The following is a 10,000-nucleotide window of genomic DNA, read 5'->3' as shown; positions in this document are numbered from 1 at the left end:
CCCCTCCTGGCTGCTTTTCTACAGTCACTCACCCTCCCCTCCTGGCTGCTTTTCAAAGCAGGAATATAAAACCAGTCAAATAATCACATTCAGCAAAAGCCCTTTAACTGCCGTGACGACCTGCAGTTGGAGAAGAGAGGGAAGGGGGAGGAGGAATGCCCTACCACCACAATATAACATCATGCCTTTCTTCCTGGTCCAGGAAAAAGACGTTAACCACAATTCTCAGTTACAGCTTTTCTGGAAGTAACTTTGATTCAGAGGTATCTGGTAACAGGACTGTAACTGGGAAAATACACGTTGGGAGCAACAGGCGGGCAGAGAGGCTGTGCTGCAGGCATAGAGAGAGAATGTAGTGTACACTACATTCAACATGTAAGATCCATAGCATGTAGTGTACACTACATTCAACATGTAAGATCCATAGCATGTAGTGTACACTACATTCAACATGTAAGATCCATAGCATGTAGTGTACACTACATTCAACATATAAGATCCATATCATGTAGTGTACACTACATTCAACATATAGATCCATAGCATGTAGTGTACACTACAATCAACATATAAGATCCATAGCATGTAGTGTACACTACATTCAACATATAAGATCCATAGCATGTAGTGTACACTACATTCAACATATAAGATCCATAGCACGTAGTGTACACTACATTCAACATATAAGATCCATAGCATGTAGTGTACACTACAATCAACATGTAAGATCCATAGCATGTAGTGTACACTACATTCAACATATACGATCCATATCATGTAGTGTACACTACATTCAACATATAAGATCCATAGCATGTAGTGTACACTACATTCAACATATACGATCCATAGCATGTAGTGTACACTACATTCAACATATACGATCCATATCATGTAGTGTACACTACATTCAACATATAAGATCCATAGCATGTAGTGTACACTACATTCAACATATACGATCCATATCATGTAGTGTACACTACATTCAACATATAAGATCCATAGCATGTAGTGTACACTACATTCAACATATACGATCCATATCATGTAGTGTACACTACATTCAACATATAAGATCCATAGCATGTAGTGTACACTACAATCAACATATAAGATCCATAGCATGTAGTGTACACTACATTCAACAAATAAGATCCATAGCATGTAGTGTACACTACATTCAACATATAAGATACATAGCATGTAGTGTACACTACAATCAACATATAAGATCCATAGCATGTAGTGTACACTACATTCAACAAATAAGATCCATAGCATGTAGTGTACACTACATTCAACATATAAGATCCATAGCATGTAGTGTACACTACATTCAACATATAAGATCCATAGCATGTAGTGTACACTACAATCAACATATAAGATCCATAGCATGTAGTGTACACTACATTCAACAAATAAGATCCATAGCATGTAGTGTACACTACATTCAACATATAAGATCCATAGCATGTAGTGTACACTACATTCAACATATACGATCCATAGCATGTAGTGTACACTACATTCAACATATAAGATCCATAGCATGTAGTGTACACTACATTCAACATATAAGATCCATAGCATGTAGTGTACACTACATTCAACATATAAGATCCATAGAAGATGTAAAAAAGACTAGCGTCTAACTTACATCCAGGCTGATGCGTTTCTTCCCAGAGGCTTTGCCTGCATCCCCTCCTCTCAGTAGCTGCCTGTCTGGCCCTGGGTCTGTGTGGGGGGACTGCAGGTAACTGTCACAGCCCTCAGCAGCCTTCTCTGGAGGGAGATCCACTGGCACAACACAACAACACACATCTTCATCTTTATTCAGATCCCCATTAGTTGACGCCATGATGACAGCTAGTCTTCCTGAACCCAACAACACAGAGACATAACAGACATGATGACAGCTAGTCTTCCTGAACCCAACAACACAGAGACATAACAGACATGATGACAGCTAGTCTTCCTGGGGTCAATGAACACAACAACACAGAGACATAACAGACATGATGACAGCTAGTCTTCCTGAACCCAACAACACAGAGACATAACAGACATGATGACAGCTAGTCTTCCTGGAGTCATGAACCCAACAACACAGAGACATAACAGACATGATGACAGCTAGTCTTCCTGAACCCAACAACACAGAGACATAACAGACATGATGACAGCTAGTCTTCCTGAACCAAACAACACAGAGACATAACAGACATGATGACAGCTAGTCTTCCTGAACCCAACAACACAGAGACATAACAGAACATGATGACAGCTAGTCTTCCTGAACCCAACAACACAGAGACATAACAGACATGATGACAGCTAGTCTTCCTGAACCAAACAACACAGAGACATAACAGACATGATGACAGCTAGTCTTCCTGAACCAAACACCACAGAGACATAACAGACATGATGACAGCTAGTCTTACTGAACCCAACAACACAGAGACATAACAGACATGATGACAGCTAGTCTTCCTGGGGTCATGAACCCAACAACACAGAGACATAACAGACATGATGACAGCTAGTCTTCCTGAACCCAACAACACAGAGACATAACAGACATGATGACAGCTAGTCTTCCAGGGTCATGAACCCAACAACACAGAGACATAACAGACATGATGACAGCTATTCTTCCTGAACCCAACAACACAGAGACATAAACAGGACATGATGACAGCTAGTCTTCCTGGGGTCATGAACCCAACAACACAGAGACATAACAGACATGATGACAGCTAGTCTTCCTGAACCCAACAACACAGAGACATAACAGACATGATGACAGCTAGTCTTCCTGAACCCAACAACACAGAGACGTAACAGACATGATGACAGCTAGTCTTACTGAACCCAACAACACAGAGACATAACAGACATGATGACAGCTAGTCTTCCTGGGGTCATGAACCCAACAACACAGAGACATAACAGACATGATGACAGCTAGTCTTCCTGAACCCAACAACACAGAGACATAACAGACATGATGACAGCTAGTCTTCCTGGGGTCATGAACCCAACAACACAGAGACATAACAGACATGATGACAGCTAGTCTTCCTGAACCCAACAACACAGAGACATAACAGACATGATGACAGCTAGTCTTCCTGGGGTCATGAACCCAACAACACAGAGACATAACAGACATGATGACAGCTATTCTTCCTGAACCCAACAACACAGAGACATAACAGACATGATGACAGCTAGTCTTCCTGGGGTCATGAACCCAACAACACAGAGAGATAACAGACATGATGACAGCTAGTCTTCCTGAACCCAACAACACAGAGACATAACAGACATGATGACAGCTAGTCTTCCTGGGGTCATGAACCCAACAACACAGAGAGATAACAGACATGATGACAGCTAGTCTTCCTGAACCCAACAACACAGAGACATAACAGACATGATGACAGCTAGTCTTCCTGGGGTCATGAACCCAACAACACAGAGACGTAACAGACATGATGACAGCTAGTCTTCCTGAACCCAACAACACAGAGACATAACAGACATGATGACAGCTAGTCTTCCTGGGGTCATGAACCCAACAACACAGAGACATAACAGACATGATGACAGCTAGTCTTCCTGAACCCAACAACACAGAGACATAACAGACATGATGACAGCTAGTCTTCCTGAACCCAACAACACAGAGACATAACAGACATGATGACAGCTAGTCTTCCTGGGGTCATGAACCCAACAACACAGAGACGTAACAGACATGATGACAGCTAGTCTTCCTGAACCCAACAACACAGAGACATAACAGACATGATGACAGCTAGTCTTCCTGAACCCAACAACACAGAGACGTAACAGACATGATGACAGCTAGTCTTCCTGAACCCAACAACACAGAGACATAACAGACATGATGACAGCTAGTCTTCCTGGGGTCATGAACCCAACAACACAGAGAGATAACAGACATGATGACAGCTAGTCTCCCTGAACCCAACAACACAGAGACATAACAGACATGATGACAGCTAGTCTTCCTGGGGTCATGAACCCAACAACACAGAGAGATAACAGACATGATGACAGCTAGTCTTCCTGAACCCAACAACACAGAGACATAACAGACATGATGACAGCTAGTCTTCCTGGGTCATGAACCCAACAACACAGAGAGATAACAGACATGATGACAGCTAGTCTTCAAGAAACCCAACAACACAGAGACATAACAGACATGATGACAGCTAGTCTTCCTGGGGTCATGAACCCAACAACACAGAGACGTAACAGACATGATGACAGCTAGTCTTCCTGAACCCAACAACACAGAGACATAACAGACATGATGACAGCTAGTCTTCCTGGGGTCATGAACCCAACAACACAGAGACATAACAGACATGATGACAGCTAGTCTTCCTGAACCCAACAACACAGAGACATAACAGACATGATGACAGCTAGTCTTCCTGAACCCAACAACACAGAGACATAACAGACATGATGACAGCCTAGTCTTCCTGGGGTCATGAACCCAACAACACAGAGACGTAACAGACATGATGACAGCTAGTCTTCCTGAACCCAACAACACAGAGACATAACAGACATGATGACAGGTAGTCTTCCTGAACCCAACAACACAGAGACGTAACAGACATGATGACAGCTAGTCTTCCTGAACCCAACAACACAGAGACATAACAGACATGATGACAGCTAGTCTTCCTGGGGTCATGAACCCAACAAACACAGAGAGATAACAGACATGATGACAGCTAGTCTCCCTGAACCCAACAACACAGAGACATAACAGACATGATGACAGCTAGTCTTCCTGGGGTCATGAACCCAACAACACAGAGAGATAACAGACATGATGACAGCTAGTCTCCCTGAACCCAACAACACAGAGACATAACAGACATGATGACAGCTAGTCTTCCTGAACCCAACAACACAGAGACATAACAGACATGAGACTCTATTGAAGACTTTACAACATCCACTTGGACTAGGATAATACGTTAGGAAATACGTTAGGAAATACGTTAGGAAATAGGTTTTTTCATCATGGGCTCATATAGAATGTGGACTCAAAGAGTGTTATTTAGCTGTACATACAAGTCATGTAGTTAACTGTGCAGAATCAGTGGTTGTGAGAGCTTATTTTTATTTGATTTTATTTGACCTTTATTTAAGTAGGCAAGTCAGTTAAGAACAATGACGGCCTAGGAACAGTGGGTTAACTGCCTGTTCAGGGGCAGAACGACAGATTTGTACCGTGTCAGCTCGGGGGTTTTGAACTTGCACCTAGGATCCGTTTAGCCTTTTAGATCACATTATTGGACAGATCCTAGATCAGCGCTACTACTCTGAGACGCTTTGTGGATGACGGGCCCAGATCTGTGCTCTACAAATGAAAGAATTTACTCATATCTTACCAGTCTGAAACATAGAAACATGTATACTTCTACTTACCCTCTAGTGGACAGTGATGGTCTAAGAGCTGTCTCCCCTTTCAGCTCACTATGTGGAAACTCCTAGGAAGGGAAGAGAGGCAGGACAGAGGGGTAGAGATAGGGAGGAGAGAGAGATAGGGAGGAGAGAGAGAGAGAGAGAGAGAGAGAGAGAGAGAGAGAGAGAGAGAGAGAGAGAGAGAGAGAGAGAGAGAGAGAGAGAGAGAGAGAGAGAGAGAGAGAGAGAGAGAGAGAGAGAGAGAGAGAGAGGAGAGAGAGAGAGAGAGAGAGAGAGAGAGAGAGAGAGGGAGAGAGACAGAGAGAGAGAGAGAGAGAGAGGAGAGAGACAAACACTTAGAACACGTGCATGCTTATAATGCTTTACTGTCTGGGGCGGACAGAGAAAGAGACACCACTGCCAAGCTTTCAAGCTGCCTCCAACTCCCACAAAAGTCACTCGTGCATCTATCAAAACAGACATATGGGCTCTGTCATCTTGGACCTGTTCCAGGAGAGAGGCTGAATCACCAAACGGAACCCCATAGGGCTTTGGTTAAAAGTATAGTGCACTATAAAGGGAATAGGGTGCCATTTAAGATGCAACTTCACATGTGTTCTGATTCTACTTGGGCATTGAGAGATGGAGGCTTGGGGTTTCACATGGAACGGTTTGATAGGGAGCTACAGAGGATTGTGATTGTTTTTTTTTTTTTGTAGAAGCATTGAAGTTGATCTAAATCGTTAATAGAGAAGATAACTTGATGAAAAGTCATGTCATCTTTTATTTTAAAACTGCCAAACAAGAAGAAATAAACTTTTCAGGTGCTTTGCAACAAGAGCATGTGTGTGTTTGCAGGATGGAAACGTCGGATAGGATGGGATGGGATGGGACTGATTAAAGACAAAATGACACAAACATGCACCACTGGAGGAGGGAGTGTGTGTGTGTGTGTGTGTGTGTGTGTGTGTGTGTGTGTGTGTGTGTGTGTGTGTGTGTGTCTGTGTGTGTGTGTGTGTGTGTGTGTGTGTGTGTGTGTGTGTGTGTGTGTGTCTCCTGACGTGTGGTGCTGCCTAAGACATGTGACATGTTTCTGACGACGTATTGCTAGACCTCCCTGTTCTATCTAGAGGATAGGGTGCTGTTGCTCCCTGTTCTATCTAGAGGATAGGGTGCTGTTGCTCCCTGTTCTATCTAGAGGATAGGGTGCTGTTGCTCCCTGTTCTATCTGTAGAGGATAGGGTGCTGTTGCTCCCTGTTCTCTGTCAAGTGGGTCTGTGTGCTCCCTGTTCTATCTAGAGGATAGGGTGTTGTTGCTCCCTGTTCTATCTAGAGGATAGGGTGCTGTTGCTCCCTGTTCTATCTAGAGGATAGGGTGCTGTTGCTCCCTGTTCTATCTAAGAGATACAGGGTGCTGTTGCTCCCTGTTCTATCTAGAGGATAGGGTGCTGTTGCTCCCTGTTCTATCTAGAGGATAGGGTGCTGTTGCTCCCTGTTCTATCTAGAGGATAGGGTGCTGTTGCTCCCTGTTCTATCTGAGAATAGGGTGCTGTTGCTCCCTGTTCTATCTAGAGGATAGGGTGCTGTTGCTCCCTGTTCTATCTAGAGGATAGGGTGCTGTTGCTCCCTGTTCTATCTAGAGAATAGGGTGTTGTTGCTCCCTGTTCTATCTAGAGGATAGGGTGCTGTTGCTCCCTGTTCTATCTAGAGGATAGGGTGCTGTTGCTCCCTGTTCTATCTAGAGGATAGGGTGCTGTTTGCTCCCTGTTCTATCTAGAGGATAGGGTGATGTTGCTTCCCTGTTCTGTCTCTGGGTGGGTCCTGTGTCCTCTTTCTATAAATGGGTTGTGTGTGTATAAAATAGAGGGTATGTGTCTTGTTGTGTGTAGAATAGGTACTGTCTCCTGTTCTATCTGAGGATAGGGTGCTGTTGTTTCCTGTTTCTATCTAGAGGATGGGTATGTGTCCCTGTTCTATCTAGAGATAGATATATGCTCCCTGTTCTATATTTAGATAGGTATGTGTGCCTGTTCTATCTAGAGGATAGGGTACTGTGCTGCCTGTTCTATCTAGAGAGAATAGGGTGCTGTTGCTCCTGTTCTATCTGGGGGACTTTTAACAAACAAACCACTTTAAGTAGTGTCTGGTGTCTGGCCTGAATCTCCCCACTGACTCACATGGTCTGGTCTGGTCTCTACCTGAATCTCCCCACTGAGTCACATGGTCTTAGTATGGTCTCTACCTGAATCTCCCTACTGAGTCACATGGTCTGGTCTCTACCTGAATCTCCCCACTGAGTCACAGTCTGGTCTGGTCTCTACCTGAATCTCCTCACTGAGTCACATGGTCTGGTCTGGTCTCTACCTGAATCTCCCCACTGAGTCACATGGTCTGGTCTGGTCTCTACCTGAATCTCCCCACTGAGTCACATGGTCTGGTCTGGTCTCTACCTGAATCTCCCCACTGAGTCACATGGTCTGGTCTGGTCTCTACCTGAATCTCCCCACTGAGTCACATGGTCTGGTCTCAGATGGAACCCAAACGGGGTTCTGAGAGTATGATGTCACAAGCATCAGCATAAATAATCATTTTTTTTAATTTATTTTTTTATTTTTAACCTTTTATTTTTTCCAGGGAGTCATACTGAGACCAGGATGTTTTACAGATGAGTCCTGAATTACCAACATTACAGAAGTACACACTGCAAATTATACATAGAAAATACAAGCAGGAAGAATCATACACACATTCATCAGTAAAAAAGGTCCTATCAGCTCTCTAAATGGCCCTAAAGGAACCAAAACATTTGGAAGATTTTTACACAAATAAGGTGCAGGAAAACATAGTTTCCCATAACACAGAAAAATAATAAAGAACCTTTGACAAGACAGAAACTATGCTCAACTCAAGAGGAATCTGAGGCACATCTGCATGCGTTTAGGTGTGTGAGCGTAGCCCGTCCTTCTCCTTCTCCCTCCCTTCCCCTTTCTCTCCCTCTCTCTCTCCCTCTCTGCTGGGTGTCAGGGTTAGACTTGAAACACACTGTATATTACCCAGCAGAGAGGAGGAGGAGAGGGAGGGAGAAGAAAGAGAGGGAGTGAGAATGATGGAGAGAGAGAAGGGGGAGGTAGGGAGAGAGAGGAGGAGGAGTGAGGAGGAGAGGAGGATGAGAGGTGGAGGAAGAGAGGAGAGGCAGAGAGGAGGAGAGGAGAGGAGGAGGAGAGGAGGAGGAGAAGTGGAGGAGAGGTTGAGGAGGAGAGGCTAGGTGGAGAGGTGGAGAGGCTAGGTGGAGGAGAGGTGGAGAAGGAGGAGGAGGAGAGGAGTAGAGGAGGAGGAGGAGGAGAGTTGGAGGAGGAGAGGTGGAGGAGAGGTGGAGGAGGAGAGGTGGAGAAGGAGAGGAGGAGGACAGGTCGAGGAGAGGAGGAGGAGAGGTGGAGAAGGAGGAGAGGTGGAGGAGGAGAGGCTAGGTGGAGGAGAGGTGGAGAAGGAGGAGAGGTGGAGGAGGAGAGGAGAGGAGGAGGAGGAGGAGAGGTGGAAGACAGGCTAGGTGGAGGGAGGAGAGGTGGAGGAGGAGGAGAGGTGGAGGAGGAGATGTGGAGGAGGAGGAGGAGAGGTGGAGGAGGAGGAGAGGTGGAGGAGGAGGCAGGTTTTAACTGTAAACAGCTTCTGAGAGAGGCACACCTCCCACACCTCCCTCCACACCTCCCTCCACACCTCCCACTACTAAAGACAGTCACACACCTCCCTCCCACACCTCCCACTACTAAAGACAGTCATATACCTCCCTCCCTGGGGCCCAAACAAGCAGATGTCTTTAATCAGGTCACACTAAACACAAACACACACACATTCACCATGCTTGTCTCTGATTCTCCCAGCTATTTGTCTTCATATATCCCCCAAAACTGACATGTCGTGCTATTGACTTAATCTTAATTGAATGGTTGAATTGAGGGTGAGTGTCCATGTGTATTGAATTTAAATATAAACACACCATGTAAAGTGTTGGTCCCATGTTTCATGAGCTGAAATAAAAGATCCCAGAAATGTTCCGTACACACAAAAAAAATATTTCTCTCAAATGTTATGCACAAATGAGTTCACATCCCTGTTAGTGAGCATTTCTCCTTTCTCTCACGATAATCCTACCCACCTGACAGGTGTGGCATATCAAGGAGCTGATTAAACAGCATGATCATTACACAGGTGCACTTTGTGCTGGGGACAATAAAAGGCCACTCTAAAATGTGCAGTTTTGTCAAGCAACACAATGTCACAGATGTCTCAAGTTCTGAGGGAGAGTGCAATTGGCACGCTGACTGCAGGAATGTCCACCAGAGCTCTTGCCACAGAATTGAATGTTAATTTCTCTACCATAAGCTTGGATAATTACACGTGGAGGGAGCTTGTGGCGAGCAGCCACACTGTGGGAGACGGATGGATGGAGGAACGGGTGGATGGGGATGGGATGCAGTGCGTGTGCGTGTGTGTGTGTGTGTGCAGCATGTGTATGTGTGTGTGTGTGTGTGTG

General features: G+C 44.8%; 1 protein-coding gene across 1 annotated transcript in view; it reads right to left on the bottom strand.

The window, feature by feature from the left end:
• The window catches only part of LOC149984351 (protein naked cuticle homolog 2-like), a 74,429-nt gene that overhangs the window by 10,137 nt on the left and 54,292 nt on the right, over window positions 1-10,000 (bottom strand). The window contains 3 exon segments of the mRNA XM_090220723.1: window positions 1,667-1,806; window positions 5,494-5,524; window positions 5,526-5,555. Coding sequence (XP_090076849.1) covers window positions 1,667-1,806; window positions 5,494-5,524; window positions 5,526-5,555 — 201 coding nt within the window.

Source organism: Oncorhynchus mykiss, chromosome 3, assembly GCF_057628025.1.
Source record: "Oncorhynchus mykiss isolate SJ-2025 chromosome 3, ASM5762802v1, whole genome shotgun sequence".
Classification (NCBI taxonomy): Eukaryota; Metazoa; Chordata; class Actinopteri; order Salmoniformes; family Salmonidae; genus Oncorhynchus; species Oncorhynchus mykiss.
Note: the sequence above shows the minus strand (reverse complement) of the source record. Positions and strands in the feature narration are given on the sequence as shown.